General features: G+C 37.7%; 1 protein-coding gene and 1 non-coding gene across 10 annotated transcripts in view; one reads left to right on the top strand and one right to left on the bottom strand.

Annotated features, from left to right (window-relative positions):
* CAB39L (calcium binding protein 39 like) overlaps positions 1–24626 on the top strand; it is a 157467-nt gene that overhangs the window by 67590 nt on the left and 65251 nt on the right. For 8 of the 9 annotated variants that reach the window (XM_070409072.1, XM_070409076.1, XM_070409075.1 and 5 more), the window contains 2 exons: positions 8798–8939; positions 12351–12515. In XM_070409072.1, the coding sequence (XP_070265173.1) occupies positions 8829–8939; positions 12351–12515 (276 nt within the window). In that variant the 5' untranslated portion in view covers positions 8798–8828. The remainder of the gene's footprint in view (positions 1–8797; positions 8940–12350; positions 12516–24626) is intronic. The other variant, XM_070409077.1, reaches the window with a different exon arrangement.
* LOC139007783 (U6 spliceosomal RNA) lies at positions 19461–19562 on the bottom strand. The gene has a single exon (XR_011470945.1). It is a non-coding gene; the product is annotated as a U6 spliceosomal RNA (small nuclear RNA).

The following is a 24626-nucleotide window of genomic DNA, read 5'->3' as shown; positions in this document are numbered from 1 at the left end:
CTTACTTTTTGAGACAGCATGGAGGGACCTGCAGAGATTTTCTTTTACTTTTCTGATTCAGTTGTTTTCATCCTTATTTTCTTTGAGATTTTTGGGGTAGTTTCCTTTTTTAACTTATTTAGTTAAATTCTTATTTATTTTTATTCCCAGAGGAATTAATTATAATTGTAGATTCTCACCCTCTCACATGTCCTGCCAACAATATCAAGGCTCCCATTCAGGAACTATTTCGGAATTTTAGCATTTATTTTATTGAACCCTTGTGGACTTGATTCATCTCATCTTTTTGTAAAAGTTTTAGTAACTGTACACAATTTATTAATACATAAGTAACATATAATTATGAGGTTATATACTTTCCCTCTCAGAACTCTATAGATTGTCTCCATGGTCCCACGACATTTAGTTTTATGGAAGTCTAAAGGCAACTTGATTTTTGGCCCTTTTTTGTTAAGGTCATTTTGTATAAATGAGCTTTGAAAGAGGAATGTTTGTTTCTTTTAAAAGCTACAAGAAGCTTAATTTGGGGTCTCATCATTTATCTCAATGAGAAAAATCCTTTAAATGACCAGGTTTAGATTTTTTTTCTCTCTCTCTTTGAGTTTTGCTTCTGCTCCATTTTTTAGTTGCCTTTATTTTGTTATTGGCTTCCTTGACCTTTCCCTATTGTTATAATACCTGTTTTTATTGAATAGCACTTTATCTTCTCTATAGCTCTATCATATATATACTATATATAATATATACATCTCTCTCTATGTATATGTATACATATATACACATATATATACATATATATGTAGTGTATGTCTATATACAGACACACACTTAATATCATTTTAGTTTCTTTGACTTTTTCTGGCATTCTGGCTAAACTCTGTATGTGTCTGTTTCCCACTGCATTTTGAGCCCTGTGAGACGTGTTCATTTAGAATTTTCAAATTCAATACCTGGGACTTTAAAGGGGCTCAGTAAATATTTTCTGAATGAATAAATGTAGAATGGCCAATTTTGTACCTTTTATTTGTCGTCAATCAATTCTCTGTGGGGTCAATTCTGCTCTATGCAGATTTGGACTGTCATACTGCATTGGGTGGGAGGGGGTAATATTTATGTTTATGTGTTTTATTGTTTATCTTGGCCAGCTTTCTTTTTGCATAAATCTCCCCCCCCCCCCCCCCCCCCCATCGTCTCCTACAAAAAATTAATTTTGGAAGCAACCTTCCCTGTCCAAGCCCACAGGACATTTCTTTCATTTTCATGTGCTGCTTCCCCCCCGCCACCCCCCCCATTAAATAGAACTTACATTTTGTGTTGTTTATTCTGTTTATTTATTCTTGAAAGTGGAAAAGTACAACAGGGCCACTGTCAGTTCACTGGCATCTGTGTGCTGTATGGCCCGCTGTCACCACTAATGCTGGAGGGCAGGTTTTGTACGAGGCCCTAACACAGTTTTCAGTGCCCAGGAGAAGTTCATCTGGTGTCAGTCTGTTGGCCTAACATGGCATCTTTTCTTGTCCCTTTTTCCTGCTTTGCTGAAATATAATGTATGTTCTAAAAACTCTGAGGTACACTTTATGAAAGAGTACTACTATCAATTTATCCCCAGAAGGTACCATTTTCAGGTCTCCTTCATGCCTTTTGTCTCCATCTTAAGCATTTTATTTTCAGCCATGATGGATAGAAGGAGTTAAAAGATTCAGAATGAATATGGATAAGCAATAAATAACCTACAGCTCACTGTACATGGCCTATCTAATTTAAAAATATTTTATTCTATCTTTTATAACCCCCACTTTACATTATGGGGGTTCCTCTAAAATTTAAAAATAGAATTATCATATGATCCAGTAATTTCACTTCTGAGTAATTATCTGGAAAAATAAAACACTAATTCAAAAAAATATATATGTACTTCCATGTTTATTGCAGCATTATTTACAATAGCCAAGATATGAAAACAACCTGTATCCATTGATTGGTGAGTACATGTTGAAAAAAAAAAAAAATATATATATATATATATATATATATATATATATATATATATATATATGTATATGTATATATTAGAGGCTAGGTGCACGAAATTCATGCATGGGGGTGGGTCCCAAAGCCTGACCTGCACCCTCTCCAATCTGGGAGCCCTCAGGGGAGCCCTCTCCAATCTGGGAGCCCTGACGGCTTAGGCCCACTCCCCGTGGTTCTCTGCTCTCTGTGGGACATGTGCTCTCTGCGGCTGGGGCGGGATGCTTACCTTGTCACCACAGGGATGACGCAGGCGTCCTGCCCCAGCTGCTCTGCGTGCACACACGCTGCCCAGAGGCCCTCCGCAGCCAGGGCAGAACACTTGTCTTGAAGCAAGCATTCCGCCAGGCCGCTCATGCTGCCTGCTCTCAGTGGCCACCCCCACAAGACTGGGGGACTCCAGTGGGGCTGAGGAGACTGGGCGCCACCATCTTGTGGCTATGGGTGCTGTCATCTTTGTAATGGAGTGACGATTAATTTGCAAATTACCCTTTTATTAGATAGGATATATACTAGGTGTACTGGTTACAAATAGCGAATTTTGTAAAAGAAAACACTATAATTTCAAGAGAAACATCGAAAGTGCTTTATTCAAAGTAATGTCCATCACTAGCTATACATCTCCCCATCTTTCAGGTAATTTGTGGATACCGTCCCAATAGAACTTTTCTTGTTTTGAGACAAACTATTCAGAGACCCAATTTTCTACTTCTTTGTATGTTGTTTTTTAAAATATATTTTTATTGATTTCAAAGAGGGAGGGAGAAGAAGAGAGAGGTAGAAACATCAATGATGAGAAAGAGTCATTGATCGGCTGCCTCCTGCATGGCTCCCATGGGGGATCAAACCCGCAACCCAGGCATGTGCTCTTGACTGGAATTGAACCTGGGACCCTTCAGTCCACAGGCCGACGCTCTATCCACTGAGCCAAACCAGCTAGGACTCTTCATATGTTTTGAAGTGCTGCTCAGAAAGTGCATGTGCCATCGATCTGAACAAGTGGTAATCTGAAGGAGCAAGGTCTGGTGAATATGGCGGGTGGGTTAATACTTCCCAGGCAAGATCTTTTAACATGTCTTTAACTTGTTTTGAAGTGTGTGATGATGCGTCATCATGAAGCAAAATTACTTTGCTGTGTCTTCTGGAACATTTGGTCATTTCATGATCAAAGTATGGTTCAAATTGATTATTTTTGTCGGTAACGATCAGTATTAATGGCTTCACCTGGTTTTAGAAGCTCATAATACACCACACCTTCCTGATCCCAACAATTGCAGAGCATTGTCTTCTTTCCCAAGCAATTTGGCCTGGCAGTCAATGTTGATGGTTGACCTGGATCAACCCATGATTTTGTGCATTTGGGATTCTCAAAATAAGTCCACTTTTCATCGCCAGTCACTATTCGATGCAAAAAAGACTTTCTTTCATGCTGTTGAAGCAACATTTTACTGAGGACTTTTCAGTTTTCCATTTGTCTTTTGTTCAGTTGATGTGGCACCCATTTTCCTTCCTTTAAAATCTTTCCCATTGCTTATAAATGATCGAAAATTGTTTGCTGAGCAACATTTAATCTTTCTGCAAGTTCTTGCTTTTGACACGCATCTTCATTCAATAATGCTTGTAATTGTTGGTCTTCAAACTTTTTCAGTTGACCTGGACCGTTCTTTGTCTTTCACATAGAAATCGTCATTTTTAAAGCATTTAAACCACAAGTATCTTGAAATGGAGCATGTTCACCATAAACTTCCCGAAGTTTTCAGCAGCACTTTTCTTCAAAATAAAGTAGTGAATTATAACTTCCCACAAATGCTCTTTTTTGGACATGAAATTCAACAGTTTTAAGTGTAAAAATATCTATGATGTTAACACCTTCAGCAAATTTGACATATGAAGTTTTGAAACTTGTTGTCAATACAACAAAATAGCATACACATCAAATCGCATATATATCAACATATGTGTAACTCCCTCTATTGAAAAAAATCCACATTATTAACTGGTACACCTAGTATACACACACACACACACACACACACACACACACACACACACACAATGGAATATTATTCCGTCATTAAAAAGAATAAATTTTTGTCATTTGTAACAACATGGATGGACCTTTAGGGCATTATGCTAAGTGAAATAAGTCAGAGAAAGATAAATACTATATGATCTCACTCATGTTGAATCTAGAAAACACTACCAAAACAAAAATAAGTTTATATATTAAAGAGAACAGATTGGTGGTTGTCAAAGGCATAGGATGCCAGTGGATGAAATGGGTGGAGGTGGTCAAAGGTACAAACTTGCAGTTATAAAATTAGTAAGTCATGGAGATGTAATAAAAAATAAAATACAATAATCAAACTGGTGTAAACAAATAAATATAATGTATCTGAGCTTTCCCAGTGCATTTGGCAAATTTTTTCTTGATATCTTCATGAATGAAATGGAAAATTATGAATTAAATGATATGATGAGGTGAATTCACAGTTAAGCTAAAAAAAAGTGCGTCACCCCAAGAAATTCAATAAAAAGAAAAAAGAACCCCTGAATTTACAGATAGGAGAAATGATACACACATAAGGGTGATAACTTCTGAATCATAATGATCAGTTAACAACAACTCAGAAATAGATGAGGGTTTAGGTCTGATTATTAGCAGGTAGTGTTGAGTGCTGGTTGGCTCATTTATTAAATAAAGGTGCAGTGAATGATATGATTAGGGTGGGTGCACATGGAGTGACCAGCACAATTGCTCAGATTATGGAAAGGGCAGCCTCAAATTTAAAATTATGGGGACAGGTGTTCAGTCTGGGGGTGAGATGGAGCTGGCCATGGTTTGAAGAGAACAGTGTAGGAAAGAGAGCTTCACATTAATTTATAGGAGACCTGGGGGGGCTGTAACTGCATGGTTTGAAAGTATGGGTTTTGATTTTCTCAAAATAGGCTCCCCAGAATTGAAGACTAATGATCCCATGAAATTTTAGAACATTATTAAACTAAGTTTATGTTAGAGTTATTATGATAATAGGTACATTTAAAATATGAAAATAATAAATTCAAAAAAAGGGAATACTATATTAGAGACATTATATATATTCTATGTTAATTCCCACTGTTATTAATTTCATTGCCCCTAAAATATTTGCTTTTCCAATTAATAATTAGCTCCAAAGAGCAAGGCTTGTGTTTTTCTATCCCTGTGCTTAGTTTTGTTCATTGAGTACGGGCTACAGTGAATCAGGAAATGCTGGCTAACTGTTATATTAATACTAGAGGTCCAGTGCACGAAATTCGTGCACTCGGGGATGGGGGTCCCTCAGCCCGGCCCGTGCCCTCTCGTAGTTCACAAGCCCTTGGGGGATGTCCGACTGCCATAGAGGCAGGAGAGACCACAGCACTCGCCAGCTGTGAGCCTGGCTTCTGGCTGAGCAGCTCTCCCCCTGTGGGAGTGCACTGACCACCAGGGGGCAGCTCCTGCATTGAGCATCTGCCCCCTGGTGGTCAGTGTACATCATAGCGACCAGTCGTTCCACCGTTCAGTCGATTTGCATATTAACCTTTTATTATATAAGATAATGTCCTGAAAATGTTTATAATTTTAGTGGAATTAGCATTATAACTAGCTTGTTACAGTGAGAATTGAGCAGAGCAATGGGTAACTGACAAAAGTCATGTCACATCATATATATATACCATATATAATTTGTACTCTGTTTTGATGTCAGGGAGTACATATTTAGTTGAAATTCCTATAGTTGACTATCTGTTCCTTAGTGTAGTAGAACTACATAGAGAAAGATAATACACAAATACATTTAGCCATTAAAAATGTGTTAATGTTAGCTTTAGTTCAGTAGATAGAGCATTGGCCTGTAGATCAAATCCAGGGTGTGATTTCAGTCAAGGGTACATACTGTTGCTCTCACATCGATGTTTCTGTCTTTCCCTCTCTCTTCCAGTCTTCCTAAAAATTAGTGGAAAAATATCCTCGGGTGAGGATTAACAAAAAATAAATAAAAATTTGTTAATGTTAAATATTTGAACACTAGAGGCTCAGTGCACGAAATTTCCTAGGTGTGACTGGCGATCAGGGCTGATGGGGGCCTTCTGGCTGCCGGTCAGGCCTTCCTATGTTCCATGCCGCCCCCAGCTGGTCAGCGCACATCATAGCAAGTGATCAAACTCCCAGTCTCCTGGTTGAACTCCTGAGGGGACAATTTGAAAGTTAGGTTTTGATATATATATAGATTGAGTATTTAAAATTCAAAAAATAATTTTTTAATATATTTTATTGATTTTTTACAGAGAGGAAGGGAGAGAGGTAGAGAGTTAGAAACATCGATGAGAAAGAAACATCGATCGGCTGCCTCCTGCACACTCCCTACTGGGGATGTGCCCGCAGCCAAGGTACATGCCCTTGACCGGAATTGAACCTGGGACCCTTGAGTCCGCAGGCTGATGCTCTATCCACTGAGCCAAACCAGCCAGGGCAAAATTTATATTTTTAAAAAATGTGTAAGTGGCTCAGCAATTTAGAAGTGTCTAGGACACAATAAAGACAAAATTATATCTCAATTATTATGTCTTTCTGTATAGTGAAATAATTCATTAACTGTTATGGAACGTTTTGTAATAATGGCAGCTAAGCATTATAGAGTACCTCACATCTACTAGGCCCTGTGCAAGGTGCTCTGCATGCCTTTAATCCTTACAACAGTCCTGAGAAGGAGATGTTATTATAACCATTTACAGGTAAAAACACAGAACTTGGAGAGATCACATACTGTGCCCAAGAGCACCCAGGTAGTAATCAACAGAATGTTTACTTTGCCCAACCATCTAATGATCATTTCAGCATCTACCCCACTTCCACATTACATACACTTTTTAAATATACTTTGCCTTTATTTATGTTTAGGCCTGATTATTAAAGAAAGACCTAATGCATATTTATCATTTTGTTCTTGTATTTTATAAAGGGACAGGACACAATGTTCTTCCAATGTTCTTTCTTTTTTGCACCTGAAACCACCCACTGAGTCTCACAGTGTGATCTTCACATACTTTATCTTTCAGTGCTGAGTCAACTTTCTGAATCAGTTTTAGAGACTGATTGGGGTCCTTTAACATTCTTTTAAAACTTATCCTTGCCATAAAAGTGGACAACTTCCCCCTTATATTTACCCTCCCACATTGGGAAGATAAGGCATCCCTACTGAAAACATGAAATATTTTTTTAAGTCTTTTGTTTATTGTCAAAATTTATACCAACAGTTGTAATTTATACTTCATAACATATACTAGTATGTATCCCATTGGAATTCTTGATCACAGTCAATACTGAATGAATTTATTAGAAGGATATAAGGTAATTCACAGATCTATCAAATACTAGGGAACCAGATTTAGGAAGTAGGAATCTAGGAGGATGAGGGATTTAGAACCATAGCCAAGGTTATGCCACAGGAATAGCTGGTTAGAAGAGCGCTGTTATCAACTGGTATACATGTTTGTGTACACATTTACATATAATATTCTTCACTGTTAATAAGAAAAATATTAAGAGAAATTGAATTAACTCAAAATAATCAATAGGGTATTGGTAAAATAAATTATAATAATTAAGAAGAACTTATCAAATAATTATGTAATGTATCTGTATAATGGAATACTATATTGCAATAAAAATATTACAGACCTAAACATGCACTTATAGAATGATATTCAAGATATAAAAAGTTTGGAAAAGTTACAAAATACTATATTTAGAACTATTTTATTTTAAAACATATTTACTTTTATTTTATTTTATTTTTTTTTAAATATATTTTATTGATTTTTTACAGAGAGGAAGGGAGAGGGATAGAGAGTTAGAAACATCGGTGAGAGAGAAACTTCAGTCAGCTGCCTCCTGCACACTCCCTACTGGGGATGTGCCCGCAACCAAGGTACATGCCCTTGACCGGAATCGAACCTGGGACCCTTGAGTCCGCAGGCCGACACTCTATCCACTGAGCCAAACCGGTTAGGGCCATATTTACTTTTATATGTATAGAAAAAAACTCAGGAGTAGTATATTCCAACCTGATAATTGGTATCTCTGGGTCATTTGTTAATGGGAGCCTTTGATTTATTATACGATATTTCTGTAATGCTTGAAATATTTTTGCTAATAGATGTAAAGTAAATGAATATAAGACAATGATTGCCACATTTGGCTTCCTCTGCTGTATGTAAATTTATGTTCTCAAAATCAAGAATTGATACTCCTTGCCCTTCTCTCTTCACCTTCTGCCATGGTAGTCCTCATTTCATCAATGAGTATAGTCAGTTGAATATTTAAAGAGTGAAGAACAGACTCTACATTGCTGTTGAGTGGAATGCTTTTAAATATCGCCTTACCATAGTATGTGGATCTTAATTCCACTTTAGTTTTATATGTTTTATTTTATCTATTATTATTAGCATCAGTTTTTAGTCTAAATATCAGGTTATTCTCTAAAGGTATTCTTTTTTCCATTCTTGCATAATACTTGTATTTCTATTATAAGAGGAAATTTTAACTTAGAGAAAAAACTTTTAGGTAAAGTTTAAAAATATTTTTCATGTGTTTAAATTCGGCATAAAACTTGATGAAACTCATTTTAATTGGATTTTAATATAGCAAATTACTGAATTGAAAACTTAAGTCATTTTAGTATAACAATTTAATCATGTTAAGAATAAGTTAATGATTTTTATTTTTTTTTTTATTTGTTTTTAGCATTCCATATTGAAAGAGGAGATTTCTAAAGATGAAAAAAATGCCTTTGTTTAGTAAATCACATAAAAATCCAGCAGAAATTGTGAAAATTCTGAAAGACAACTTAGCCATTTTGGAAAAGCAAGACAAAAAGACAGACAAGGTATGAGCTAAAACAATAACATTATTATTAAAATATATTTATTCCAAGACCAAAAACCAACATAAAAGTTTAATGAAGTACCCCAAATATGGTCTGTGATTTACATAGGGTCTCTGTAAATACATTTAAATTTATTTTAGGTTTTATGCATCTGTTAATTGTTGAGTCTATTGTCTTGAACTCTTGGTATATCAGGACAACCCTCTAATCAACTAAAATTTCTTTATTAAAATTTTTTTACTGATTTAGAGAAAGAGAAGGAGAAAAGAGAGAGCGCGCGTGCAAGAGAAACATTGATTTATTGTTCTACTTTTTTTAAAATATATTTTTATTGATTTCAGAAGGGAAGGGAGAGGGAGAGAGAGAAACATCAATGCTGAGAGAGAATCATCCATCAGCTGCCTCCTACACACCCCACACTGGGTACCAAGCCTGCAACCCGGGCACGTGCCCTCAGCCGGAACCAAACCCGGGACCCTTCAGTCCACAGGCTGACACTCCATCCACTGAGCCAAACCAGCCAGGGCTGTTCTACTTCTTTATGAATTGGTTGATTCTTGTATGTGCTCTGACTGGGGATTGAACCTGAAACCTTGGTGTATCAGTACAATGCTTTAACCAACTGAGATACTTGACCAGGGTGGTCTTGAGCTCTTGATTCATTATCTGGAGCCTCTGACCAACCCTGGATTCCTCTAGACTACATAGCTTAAAAATCTAAGTGGTTATCTATATATATAAAAGCCTAAGCAACTGGCTGACCGACCAACCAGTAGCTATGATGCACACTGACCACCAGGAGGCAGATGCTCAACGCAGAAGCAGAAACCACAGGCATGGAAACATGGAAGAGACTGATGAATCTCAGAGGGAAGCGGGGAGGGAAGAATGGGGGAAGAGATTAACCATAGATCTTATATGCATACTAGAGGTCCAGTGCATGGATTCGTGCACTGGTGGGGTACCTCAGCCTGGCCTGCACCCTCTCGCAATCTGGGACCCCTTAGGGGATGTCAGAGAGCCAGTTTTGACCTGATTCCCTCAGGCCAAGCTGAGGGACCCCGCCAGTGCACAAATCCATGCACCAGGCCTCTAGTACTGGTATAATATTATATTGGCATGAAGGGTAAAAAGCTTTTATTTAAAGGTTAACTGATAGTTTCTACTGCAGTAGAACATTTTAACATTGTTTTAAAATCCTACCATGTAGTGCTTCCGCATTGGAAGGACTTTTTAGTGTTAGTATCTATAAATTAAATACCCTTGTGTGCAAAGTGTATTTCTGTCTCAGTGTCTGATAACAATCTTGTGTTCTTATAAGGATGTAGAAGTATATTTTTCATCCTACATCTTGTAAGTAATATAGAAATATATTTTAATCCTAGTGTACTTGTAATATTGAACCAACTATTGGTCCAAGTAGAAAAAAAAAAGACCTTTATAAAAGAGTAATTCTAAATAACAAAAGAGAGAAAACTTTTTAAAAAACATAAAAAGATACTCATCTTCATTAGTAATCAGAAAAAGTCCAATTAACTGCAGTATATTCATAACATACATGTTCTACCTTGGCAAAATTGTCTAATGGTGTTAAGTATTGACAAGTATGGAAAGCAATAAGAACTTTGATTCACTATGAGTGTAAAGTATAAATTGGTTTTTGGAAACAAGGTTAGTATATTATCTGTTAGATAGAAAGACATGCATGTTCTTGCTAGATATAAACTCTAGAGATATTCTTGAACATGGTCCCAGACTGCATGTACAAGAATGTTATGGTATCGTGCTTTGCGTAATAACCCCTAAATGGAAACAACCCAAATGTCCAACAACAATAGAGCTGATAGTGAAGTGGTGCCACCATCATTGGAATACCATAGAAAATGAACATTGAAGAACTGCTGCTTATATGCAGCAGCATGGATGAATCTCACAAATACAGTGTGGAGTGAAAGAAGCAAATTTTAAAAGAGTACAGGTATTATTCTAATTCAGTAGAACTAAACTATATTGTTTAGGCTACAAACATAGGTAAGAAAACTACAAAAATGTAAATAAATTTTTATCATAAAAGACATAACAATATTTACTTTTAGGCTGAAAGAGAGCCATTCAGGTAACTTCTGGGGTACTTAAATGTTTCTTGACCTGTGGTATAGTCACACAATTTAAGAAACTTCCAACCTCTAATAAATAAAGATTGCTTCAGTCAGATCATAAAATGTATATGTAAATTATTTTTTTAAGTAGTGTCACATTACTATGTATTATTTTTTTTTAAATATATTTTATTGATTTTTTACAGAGAGGAAGGGAGAGAGATAGAGAGTTAGAAACATCGATGAGAGAGAAACATCGATCAGCTGCCTCTTGCACATCTCCCACTGGGGATGTGCCCGCAACCCAGGTACATGCCCTTGACCAGAATCGAACCTGGGACTTTTCAGTCTGCAGGCCGACGCTCTATCCACTGAGCCAAACCGGTTTCAGCGACTATGTATTATTTTTATATTACCTTATTCTTTTTATTCCCTTCAATTATAATGATTAGAATAGTATACTTTAAATTTTATACTTTACATATATATTTTTAGTGGTCAGCAAATCAAATTGTTAACTAATGGTCTGTTCTTCTCTCCTCATCTGTATTAACTTTTTTAAAAGTTTTCATTGAGATATAATTTACATACCATATACTCCACCATTTTAAAGTGTACAACTCAGTGGTTTTTATTATACTCTCAAGGTTGTACAACCATCACCACTATCTAATCCCAGAACATTTGTATCATCCCAAAAAGAAACTCTGTACCTCATAAGCAGTCATTACGCATTCTATCTCAACAGGCCCTAGTACACACTTACCTACTTTCTATCTCCATGGATTTTCCTATTATTCTTTATATATAGTGAGGGATTTTTTAAAAGTTTTATAGATAACAAAAAAGATAATGTCTGTGTGAGAGAAAAGTGTATCAACAAAGAAAGTTTATGCGTTTTAACAATTTATGATTTTATACCTAGACTACTTAAAAAAATCAGAAAAACCTTAGCAAATGTTTTAAAGACTAGTAGCTACTTGATAGGTCTTTAAAATAGAGTCATTTTAATTTCAAAAGTTAAATTTACAATTAATTACTATCAAAATGGACTGTGTCTGAGTATGGTTTAAGAGAAAATATTTTTTTCAATTATGCTGGCTAACTAGAAATACTAGAAGTCTTTTTTAGATATAAATTTTAGTAACTTTTTAAAATAAAAAAACCAGTGCTTACTAAAAGGTTTTTTTTTGTTTATAACTGTACAGTGTTCTTTGATCATAAATATATAGGGATTAATAAGTGGTTTTTATTTGTTTATAGCCTGAAAATTTTTATTCACTTAAGTCTTAGCATACTTTTTGGTCACTAGGCTTCGGAAGAAGTATCGAAATCACTGCAAGCAATGAAAGAAATTCTGTGTGGTACAAATGACAAGGAACCCCCAACAGAGGCTGTGGCTCAGTTAGCACAAGAACTCTACAATAGTGGGCTGCTGGTGACACTGATAGCTGACCTACAGCTGATAGACTTTGAGGTAAACCATCTGTAAGAGTATTATATCTCTGCTTTTCAATTTTAATATGTATGACTATTAATATTTGATTTTAATTTTTTATTACTGTTTATTATGTTAAACGTTTTTCTAAAACTCTAAAATCATTTTTAAAATTAAAAAAATTTTAAATATATTTTTTAAATTGATTTCAGAGAGAAAGGGAGAGGGAGAGAGAGATAGAAACATCAATAATGAGAAAGAATCACTGATTGGCTGCCTCCTGCATGCCCACAACCGGGGCATGTGCTCTGAGTGGGAATCAAACTGTGACCTTCTGATTCATAGGTTGACGCTCAACCACTGAGCCACACTGGCCAGGCAGTTTTTTTAAAATTACAGTTGACAGACAATATTAGGGTCTACAGCAGAGTAATTAGACATTTGTATAGCTTAATGAAGTGATCACCCCAATGAGTCTAGTGCCCATCTGACACTACACATAGTTATTACAATATTATTAACTATATTTGCTATGCTATACTTTACTTTCCCGTGACTGTTTTTATAACTGGCAATTTGATCATCTCATTCCCTTCCCCTTTTCACCCATTACCTCCAATACCCTCTCATCTGGCAACCATCAATTTGTTCTCTGTATCTGTGAGTTTGTTTCTATTTTGTTTGTTAGTTTATTTTGTTCGTTAGATTCCACATATAAGTGAAATCATTTGGAATTTGTCTTTCTCTGTCTACTTATTTCACTTAGCATAATACCTTTTAGGTCCATCCATGTTGTCACAAATGGCAAGATTTCATTCTTTTTTATGGCTGATTAATAGTCCATTGTATATATATTGAGAATATACATTATATATATATATATATATATATGTATATATATATATATATATATATACACACATATATATATATATATATCACTTTTTCTTTTCTTTTTTTTAAAAAATAAATTTTATTGATTTTTTACAGAGAGGAAGGGAGAAGGATAGAGAGTTAGAAACATCGATGAGAGAGAAACATCTATCAGTTGCCTCCTGCACACCCCCTACTGGGGATGTGCCCGCAACCAAGGTACATGCCCTTGACCAGAATCGAACCTGGGACCCTTCAGTCCGCAGGCCAACACTCTCTCCACCGAGCCAAACCGGTTAGGGCCTCACTTTTTCTTTATCCATTCATCTATTGAACACTTAGGTTGCTTCATATCTTGGCTAATATAAGTAACGCTGAAATGAACATAAGGTTGCATATGTCTTTTCAATAAGTGTTTGGGATTTCTTTGGATAAATGCCCATAAGTGGAATTACTGGGTCATATGATAGTTCTATTTTTAATTTTTTGAGGAAACTTCATACTACTTTCCATAGTGGTAACACCAATTTGTGATCCCACCAACAGTGCACAAGGGTTCACTTTTCTCCACATCCTCACCAGTACTTCTTTGTTGAGGTATTGATGATAACCATTCTGACAGGTGTGAAGTGATATCTCATTATGGTTTTAATTTGCATTTCACTAATGGTTAGTGACATTGAGCATCTTTTCATATGTCTATTGGCCATCTGTATGTCCTATTTGGAGAAATGTCTATGCAGGTCCTCTGCCCATTTTAAAATCAGATTGTTTGTTTTTTTGGAGTTGAGTTGTATGAGTTCCTTATATATTTTGGATATAACCCCTTTTTGGATATATCATTGGCAAATATCTTCATCCATTTAGTTGGTTGTCTTTTCATGTTGTTGATGGTTTCCTTCACTATGCAAAAATACTTTAGTTTGATGTACTCCCATTTATTCATTTTTTCTTGTATTTCCCTTGTTCAAGGACACATCTAAAAATATATTACTAAGAGTGGTGTCAAAGAGTAGCATTAGCTACTCTTCTATGTTTTCTTCTAGGATTTTTATAGTTCAGGTCTTACATTTAATTTTTTAATTCATTTTTATTTTATTTTATTCTTGTATATTGTATAAGAAAGTAATCCTGTTTCATTCTTTTACCTGCCTGTCTAGTTTTGTCAATTCATTCATTCATTTTTATTGTTGACAGTATTACAGGTGTCCCCTATTCCCCCCCTTTTTAACACCATTTATTGAAGAGACTGTCTTTACCCCATTGTATATACTAGCTTCCTTTATCATAGATTAATTAACCATATAGGTGTGGATTTTTTTCTGCGTTGTCTATTCTGTTTCATTGATCTATATGTACGTTTTTATACCAGTACCATGCTATAGTATACTAAGTAGTTTGATATCGGGTAGCGTGATACCTCGAACTTTTTTTTTTTTTTTCAAGATTCCTTTGGCTATTCAGGGTCTTTTGTGCTTCCAGATATTTTTTAGGATTATTTGTTCTAGTTCTGTGAAAAATACCATTGGTATTTTGATAAGGATTTCATTGAATCTGTAGATTGCTTTGCATAGTATGGACATTTTAATAATGTTAATTCTTCCTAACCATGAACACAGTATATCCTTTCATTTATTTTTATCTTTTTCAATTTATTTCTGCAATGTCTTATAGTTTTCTGAGGACAGGTCTTTTATTTTCTTGGTTGAATTTATTGCCGCATACTTTATTCTTTTTGATGTAATTGTAAATGGGATTTTTTTCTTAATTTTTCTTTCTCTTATTTTGTTGTTGGTATATAAAAATGCAATCAAATTCTGAATATTAATTTTGTATCCTGCTACTTTTCTGAATTCATTTAATTAGTTCTAATAGGTTTTTTTTGGTAGAATCTTTAAGGTTCTCTCTATATAGTAGTATGTAATTTACAAATAATAACAGTTTTATGCTTCCTTTTTTTTTAAAGAAGTTTTAAATAGTATATCATTTAGATACAGACTTTTCCTTTTTTTTAATTAAATCTTTATTGTTCAGATTATTACATTTGTTCCTCTTTTTTCCCCACCATAACTCCCCTCCACCCAGTTCCCACCACACCCTCCGCCCTCACTCCCCACCCACTGTCCTCATCCATAGGTGTACGATTTTTGTCCAGTCTCTTCCCGCATCCCCCACACCCCTTTCCCCCCCAAGAATAGTCAGTCCATTCCCTTTCTATGTCCCTGATTCTATTATAATCACCAGTTCATTCTGTTCATCAGATTATTTATTCACTTGATTTTTAGATTCACTTGTTGATAGATGTGTATTTGTTCTTCATAATTTGTATCTTTACCTTTTTCTTCTTCTTTCTCTTCTTAAAGGATACCTTTCAGCATTTCATATAATACTGGTTTGGTGGTGGTGAACTCCTTTAGCTTTTCCTTATCTGTGAAGCTCTTTATCTGACCTTCACTTCTAAATGATAACTTTGCTGGATAAAGTAATCTTGGTTGTAGGTTTTTGTTATTCATCACTTTGAATATTTCTTGCCACTCCCTTCTGGCCTGCAAAGTTTCTGTTGAGAAATCAGCTGACAGTCGTATGGGTATTCCCTTGTAGGTAATTGAGTCTCTTTCTCTTGCTGCTTTTAAGATTCTCTCTTTGTCTTTTGCTCTTGGCATTTTAATTATGATGTGTCTTGGTGTGGTCCTCTTTGGATTCCTTTTGTTTGGGGTTCTCTGCGCATCCTGGACTTGTAAGTCTATTTCTTTCACCAGGTAGGGGAAGTTTTCTGTCATTATTTCTTCAAATAGGTTTTCAATATCTTGCTCTCTCTCTTCTTCTGGCACCCCTATAATTCGGATGTTGGTATGCTTGAAGCTGTCCCAGAGGCTCCTTACACTATCTTCATATTTTTGGATTCGGTTTTCATTTTGCTTTTCTGGTTGGGTGTTTTTTGCTTCTTCGTATTTCAAATCTTTGATTTGATTCTTGCGCTCCTCTGGTCTGCTGTTGGGAGTCTGTATAATATTCTTTATTTCAGTCAGTGTATGCTTAATTTCTAGTTGGTCCTTTATCACAACATCAAGGGTCTCACTAGATTTCTTAAGGGTCTCATTGAGTTTATAGGCGGTTTCTAGAAAATTCTTGAAAAACCTTAAAAGTGTGGTTTTGAACTCTATATCCAGTAGTTTCATTTCCTCCATTTCTGTCATTTGTGTCCTGTTTCTTTGTCTCGGCATTTTTTAATGTTTTGCTGTGTCGATAGAGTGGCTTTCTGTGCTAAGTGTCCTATAGGGCCCAGTGGCTCAGCCTCCCCAATTACCTGAGGTAGACACTCTTGGTACACCCCCTTGTGGGCTGTATGCACAGTCTTGTTGTAGGTAAGCCTTGATTGTTGTGGGTAACACTGGGAGGATTTGATCTCCAGGCCAGTTGGCTGTGAGAATCAGCTGTATCTACAGTGGGAGAACTTCTGTGCTTAAGACACCCTTATGGGGCAAGACTTGCTTCAGTGGGGCTTTGGTGCTCACTGAGTCTGCCCCCTGAGTGTGTCCCTTGTGGATCAGAGGAGTTGTAATTGGATGGTCCCACTCTGACCACTGGGTACACTGGCTCTTGGATCTAAGGAGGTGCTAATCTAGCCTCTGCCTGAGGCTACCCAGCAGAAGCCAACTGTAAAGCAATGCTAGTTGCCCTGGGGCCTTGGAGCAGCTGCAGTTTGTTAAGTAATTTTCAGATTACAAAGGGCTGGGCCATTCATATGCAAAAGCCTTCGTGCAAGGCTTGGGCGGGGCGGGGTCCCAGGGGATCAACAGGGCTGGTGGAGCGAGCAGTATGGCTGCTCTCAGTCCTGCCTTCAGAGGCTCCGGCAATCACTGCGAGTGCCTCCGAGAGAAAGCTGCCCTCGAGTTCTGACCGATGCCAGACAGTCCCATTTCTCCCGTATGAGTCTGGGTCCCCAGAGACTCGCCCAGAACTGGAGCTCAGAGCCTGAGACTCCCTTCCGATTGAAAAAGACAATCGTGTCCTCAGCCACCAGCCCTCTCCGCATGCACCTCCGCACCTTTGTATTTACTTCAGCACCGCACCTCCTCTGAGTCTCGGTATGCTTTTCTCTTTCCTTCTAGTTGTAGAATTTTCACTCAGCCAGCCTTCCTGTGGTCTGGATGATGTCCGTTCCGTCTTTTAGTTGTATTTTTGAAGTGGTTGTATGAGGCAGCAATCTCCGGTGTTTACCTATGCCGCCATCTTGGTTTCTCTCCCAGACTTTTCCTTTTTTAAAAAAAATATTTTTTTTTGATTTTTTACAGAGAGGAAGGGAGAGGAATAGAGAGTTAGAAACATCGATGAGAGAGAAGCATCAATCAGCTGCCTCCTGCACACTCCCTACTGGGGATGTGCCTGCAACCAAGGTACATGCCCTTGACCGGAATTGAACCCAGGACTCTTCAGTCTGCAGGCCGACGCTCTATCCAGTGAACCAAACCAGCTAGGGCTTATGCTTCCTTTCTTATTTGGATTTCTTTTATTTAAAATAGTTGTATACTTTAGATAGCATTATCATCAAATGCCCAGATGATTAAGTTGATGATTTTTCAGCATATGGCTGAAAGGTAAGGGATGGAACTTAGTAGCACTCAGTGCACAGAGATTTGGCCATCATTTCTCAGGAAAGGTTGTTCCCTTTGCTTCATGGTTGTTCTTGCTTCTCTACCTTCTCAGAAGCTTCCCTGCATTATTTTAAGTTATGTTTCAGTTTTCTGGAAATCTGTTCATTTCAACTGTTACTAAGGCATCTGTTTGAATAAGTCCATTACCATTTATTTTCTTTTTTAAAAATATATTTTTTTATTGATTTCAGAAAGGAAGGGAGAGGAAGAGAGAGATAGAAACATCAATGATGAGAGAGAATCATTGATCAGCTGCATCCTGCACGCCCCACACTGGGGATTGAACATGCAACCCAGGCATGTGCCCTGACAGGAAATTGAACTGTGAACACCTGGTTTATAGGTTTAATGCTCAACTTCTGAGCCACACCAGGCTGGCACCATTTATTTTTTGTGTACATGCAGCTCATGAAAAACAGAATTTTGTAGTTGGAAGGAGCTACATAAATAAACATCCTCCTAGTTTTTTTATGAGGAAACTGAGATTTGCAAAAGTTAAATTACTTTTCCTCCAGAGCACTCAGCAAATAAATTGCAGGGATAGGATTTGAACTTGTGAACACTGACAATCTAAAAGTAGGTTGTTTTGTTAATCCTCACCCAAGGATATTTATTTTCATATAAGGTCAGGGCTCTTGGGGAATCGTGGAAATACTAGTCCCAGGCTCTCAGACTGCTAAATAAGGGAATATTTTTGGCTGACTGGAGCCAAGGAGGAGGAATACAGAGCAAGACTGCTCTGGAGATGTGACACCAGGTGTGTTGGGTGGAACCAACACTGACTGAGGTATCTCCAAGGCCCAGACTTCAACTCATTCTTCCTTTCAGATACACTGGTCTTTTTCTCTCTTTTCATCCTGTATCTGTTTCTCTAGCTTTGACATTTTTCTGCCCAATAATGTATTTTCCTACTTTATCCTCTTGCTGGGCTTGCTCACTCTCACTCCCATCTTAATCCCCATGTTTTAAAAAAGTGGTCATATGTTGAATTTAAGTGGAGCTTTTTCATTGTGTTTATATACTCTCATGTTTCTCTTATTTAATTTAAAATTATTTATTATGAACATTTTTAGGAGCTGTACCTAGTGAAAAAATACCTGACATGATATTAGAATTGTTTAGAATCCTTGACCTGTCATTTGATAGTAACAAACTTTTTTTTCTGTTGTTAATCTTCACCCGAGGGTATTTTTTCCATTGATTTTTCTAGAGTGAAAGGGAAAGGGAGAGACAGAGAGAAACATTGATGTGAGAGAGACACATGATTTGGTTGCCTCCTGACACGCCCCAACTGAGGCTGGGGATCAAGCCTGCAACCAAAGTACGAGGTGTATACCCTTAACTGGAATGGAGCCGGTGACCCTTCAGCCTGCGGGCCGACACTGTAACCACTGAGGCAAACCGGCTAGGGCTAGGTTTTTTGTTTGTTTGTTTGTTTGTTTTTTGTTGTTGTTTTTTTAATATAGAATGTTTCATGATTTGGGTGTCATCCTTGGGCAGGGTCCATACTAATCTTCTTTGTATTGTTCCAATTTTAGTATATGTGCTGCTGAAGCACGCATGAGGTTAATTTTTATTCTATAAAATAGGAGTATTACGAACTTCTAAATATTAAAGTAAATAAAACATACATATATAGGTTATGAAAGAACATTAAATACATGTGCAAACTATATACAAATGTAAGTTAGTATACTTTCATTTTCTCTCTCAAACTAAAGTTAAAAAATGTAAGCTATCTTATTTTTGTTATAACCCTTTAGTGTTTGCTTGTTTTATTTATTATTTCAGTTGGTCCAGTTATTACAAATGGGAAAAAGACCCATGTTCTTGGATTATAGTATTATATTTCTATATATCTAGTTTTTGCACATTAATAAGCCACTTTTCTTAGTAAATTGTGTAGAAGATAAGTAAGAGTAATAATAGTATCTTTTCAGTTAGTGAATAACCTTTCCTGAGGCTCCTTTCAAGAACACAAGTCATTTGACTGTAAAATTTCTGGTATGTTTTTATAATAGGAAGGAAAAATTATTACTTTAAGAATGGGCTGCAGCTTTTGCTAGATAACCTAAAAGAATGGAACATTCCTTACAGAGAAAAAAAGTGAACTTTTGTTTAGAAGCCACCTAGATGGACTTTTTGTTAGTTGTGAAAGGTGGGGTGTCTAGGCAATGTTTGGACAGAAAAGACTGAAAGGAAAGAGCATAGATTCCCTTTGCAGAGTAAAGTAACAGAAATTTGATAAATGCCCTCTCTTGAGCTAAGTTTGATAGGAATAGGAAATAGAAGAGATTTAGAAGGGTTTGGAGTGAGGGAGAGAGAAAGCTCTTAGAACCATGACAGAGGAAGGGTCTTAAGGAACAAGATGATCAGGAATGCTAAGGAATCTACACTAATAAAAGACAAACATGCAAATTGACCGTACCTTTGCTGTGCCTTAAGCCACGCCCACCAGCAAATCAGAGCGATTATATGCAAATTAACCCTACCAAGATGGCAGCCGGCAGCCACGGAGCTGGAGCAAGCAGGAGGCTTGGTTGCCCAATGATGGAGGAAGCCAAGCTTCCCACCTGCTGGGGCCAGCTTGAGCTCCACTCAAAGCAACAAAGTTTCAATTATAGAAGGTTAATAAACCCCAGATACCTGCTTTCAGCTAGCTGTGGCCACAGAGCTGGAGCGAGCAGAAGGCTTGGTTGCTCCAGTGATGGAGGAAGCCAAGCTTCCCACCTGCCACGGCCGGCTCTGAGCTCCACTGAAGGCAACAAAGTTTCAATTATAGAAGGTAAATAAATCCCAGAATAAAAAAAAAGATAAAAAGGAGAGGCTGGGAGCTTCCATCGCTGGGGGGCTTGGCCAACCTGAAAACGGCCCTCAGCCCCTCACCCAGACGGGCCAGGCACCCCAGTGGGGACCCCCCCCCACCCTAAAGGGGGTGTGGTCAGCCTGAAAACAGCCATCAGCCCCTCACCCGGGCTGGCCAAACCTCCATGGGTGAGGGTCCCCACTGGGGGCGGGGGCGTTTGACCAGCCTGCAAACAGCCATCAGCCCCTAACCCAGGCTGGCCAGGTACCCCAGTGGAGACCCCCACCCTGAAGAGGGTGTGACCAGCTTGCAAACACCCATCAGCCCTTCACCCAGGCTGGCCAGGCACCCCAACGGGACCCCCACCCTGATCTGGGACACCCTTCAGGGCAAACCAGTCAGCCCCCACCCGTACACCAGGCCTCTATCCTATATAATAAAAGGGTAGTATGCAAATTGACCCTAACAGCAGAACAACTCGGAATGACTGGTTACTATGACACACACTGATCACCAGGGGCCAGACGCTCAATGCAGGAGCTGCCCCCTGGTGATCAGTGCGCTCCCACAGGGGTAGCTCTGCTCAGCCACAAGCCAGGCTGCCAGCTGCCAGTACAGTGGTAGTGGTAGGAGCCTCTCCCGCCTCCTCAGCAGTGCTAAAGATGCCCGACTGCAGCTTAGGCCCAATCCCCCGGGGAGCGGGCCTAAACCAGCAGGTGGTCATCCCCCGAGGGGTCCCAGACTGCGAGAGGGCACAGGCCAGGCTAAGGGACCCCCCCTCCCGAGTGCACAAATTTTTGTGCACCGGGCCTCTAGTCTTTAATAATAGCGCTTTGTAGGATTCAACTTTTTTTTTATATTGTTGATAGTATTTCAGATGTCCCCCATTTCACCCCACGTTTGCCCCACTCTACCCAACCCCTACCCCACCCCAGGCCTTTACCGCAGTATTGTCTGTGACCATGGGCCATGCACATATATATGTATATAAGTTATTTGGTTAATCTCCTCTAGGCCCGTGCCCTCCCCTCTGAAATCTGTCAGTCTGTTCCATGCCTCCATGCCTCTAGACCTGTCAGTTTATTTTGTTCATTGGATTCCAGTATGTAGGAATTCAATTTGAAGTTGTTTCTGCACTGTGCTATAATTATCCTTTGTTACCCGGCTTAAACCTTTGATACAAGAACTATTAAGTATATGTTGATTGAAGGAGAAGGGGCGTTTTTCTATACTTGGGATAAACAGGGTGTTGAGAAAATAATGAGTTACAGGAGGCAAGACAAGGAACAGGGTTGAGGACGTAGGAGTAGGGATTTGCCATAAATTTTTATTTAAGCTTTAAAATTCCTGGCAAAAGAACCACTTCAGCATATTGTTAATGAGGTTTAAAAAAAAGAAGTTGTGGCTGAGGTTTCAAGGCTTCTGATTTTGTGGGCTCAGGATCAAACTCAGAGCTGTGTTTGGGCACTGTTCAAGACACAGTTTTAAACTCTTTGATGTTTTGAAACACAATGTGATAAGAGATCAAAGGATGGAAAATTTATTGCATCTAGTTGATGCATTCATTTTAAAGGCAGGTGTGCCTTGCAAAGCTAGGGTGATACAAAGTCAATTGTTCAGGTTGAATTAGAAAGCAGCTCAAAGAAGAAGAAAACTTTCTACAGTGATAATTTAATTTCTAGTGATTATTTCTTGCTACATTAAAAAAATCAGCAAAATAAGAACTCCAGAATCAGCTTCTTAATAAGCCATTTTATGGTACTAAGTTTTTGAAAATTTCCATTCCCTAAAGATCTTTTTCTGTTGCCTGGCCCTGACAAAAGTGCTCCTTAACCTTTGGTTTTATTAATATAAAAATGAGAAATCATAAAGTCTTAAGATTTGACAGTATTTCATGCATTTAACAATTTGAAATGCTTACTATATGTGTAGGGCATTGATTTTATTTTGTTGTTTATATATTTTTTCACCCTGTCATTAGACAAATTCAGTTCAAGAATTTATAATCTCAGGTGGGGAAATACTTATATTAAATAGAATGTTATGTTATTGTTACCCTACTATACTTTTAAAACTAATGAATATAAACTTTAGAAGTATCATGTCCTTAAACAGAAGCATAACCTGTTAATTGTTTGCATGCCCCCTGTAAAAATTAAGACAATGACCATTGTAGTTTGACCTTACCATACTTTTTAAGGAGGGTAACCTACCCTAAAGATAAAGCTTGCTCAACCCCTCTGCTTTCTGGGAAAAGCTCTCTCCCAGCCCACATGGTGATAGTGGAAGCAACCATTTTGTGCAACATAACACCCTGCCCAACACACAGCTGACTAGACTAGCAGTGGACAGCAGACCAAAGTAGGGCAAAGTATTTCTGCAGGATTCTGGAACTGGAACTGAGACACAGAACCCTATCTGTAACCAGGAGGTAAAGACGTTAAGTCTCTCCATCAATGGCCAGGTGTCCTGCCATATAAACTAAAGAAGTAGAGAAGCCAGTCTACATAAAAGACAGAAAAATGAAAAAAAAAAGTAGGCAGAGAAATGGTGGGGGCAGGGGCTCCCTGATGGAATTCATGTAAAACATAAGTTTAATTTAACTTAAAAAATTTTGAGAGCAGCTAATTCTGAGCTAGCCTGTGCTTGAGTTCTCTGAAACTTTCCCAGTATCTAGAAATTAGCTTTGTAATCAGCTTCTTCACCTACCCCAGCCTCTGGCAACCAGTAATCTATCTTCTGTTCCTGTATTTTTGCCTTTGCAAATGTGTAAATGGAACTATACAGAATGTACCCTTTTGCGTATGTCTGCCTTCACTTAGTATAATGCATTTGCCATGTTGTTGCTGTGTATAATGTGTTTGTCACTCTTTACTGCTGAGTAGTATATCCCTTTACATGGATGCACTACAGATCATTTATCCATTCCCCAGTTGAAGGATATTTGGGGAATTTTAAATTTTTAGCATTTATAAGTAAAACCTATAACCATTTACATGCATTTTTATGTGAATGTAGGTTTTCATTTCATTTGGATAAATACCTAGGTGTAGGATTGTTGGGTAGTGTTGGATTTTTTTTGTTTGTTTTGGCTTTGTTTTTGTTTTTTAAATTTTAGCCATTCTAGTAAGTTTTAGTGTTATCTCATTGACGCTTTAATTTTTATTCCTGTAGTGACTGATGTGGAATATCTTTTCCAGTGTTTACTTGCCACCATATCTCCTCCTTTGTGAAGTATCTATTCAGAGCTTTTGCCCTCCTTTTATTTGGTTGTTGAATTTTGAGAATTCTTTATATAGTCTGTATAAAAGTCAGTGGCAGCAATTTGTTGTTGTTGTTGTTAATCCTTACCTGAGGATATTTTTTTCCCATTGATTTTTTTTTTTTAGAGAGAGTGGAAGGGAGGGAAGAAGGGAAGGAGGGAGAGAGATAGAGAGACACCTCAATTGGTTGCCTCCCACACTCATCCAGACGGTGGCTGAGGAACAAACCTGCAACCCAGGAATCGAACCCACGACCCTTCTGTCCACAGGTGGACACTCTAACCACTGAACCACGTGGACCAGGGCAATGGCAGCAATTTTAAAGTGGATGTTTTTTCCTCCAAATTCTATCCTCTTTTGATCTCTCATTTGCCTTTTCTCACTTCTGTTATCAATCAGTGAGGGAATGCTCTTTATCAGCAGTTACTTTTAATTGCTATTCAGTACTTTTTTCTTCCCTCTTTTTATCATTTTTTATTTGATTCCAGTAGATGCTCCCATATATACCATTCATTCAGCAAATAAGCATTGAGCATCTCATGTCAGGGCTGAC

Source organism: Myotis yumanensis, unplaced genomic scaffold (genome assembly GCF_028538775.1).
Source record: "Myotis yumanensis isolate MYYU_CA2020_CCGP unplaced genomic scaffold, mMyoYum1.0.hap1 SCAF_3, whole genome shotgun sequence".
NCBI classification, from domain to species: domain Eukaryota; kingdom Metazoa; phylum Chordata; class Mammalia; order Chiroptera; family Vespertilionidae; genus Myotis; species Myotis yumanensis.
Note: the sequence above shows the minus strand (reverse complement) of the source record. Positions and strands in the feature narration are given on the sequence as shown.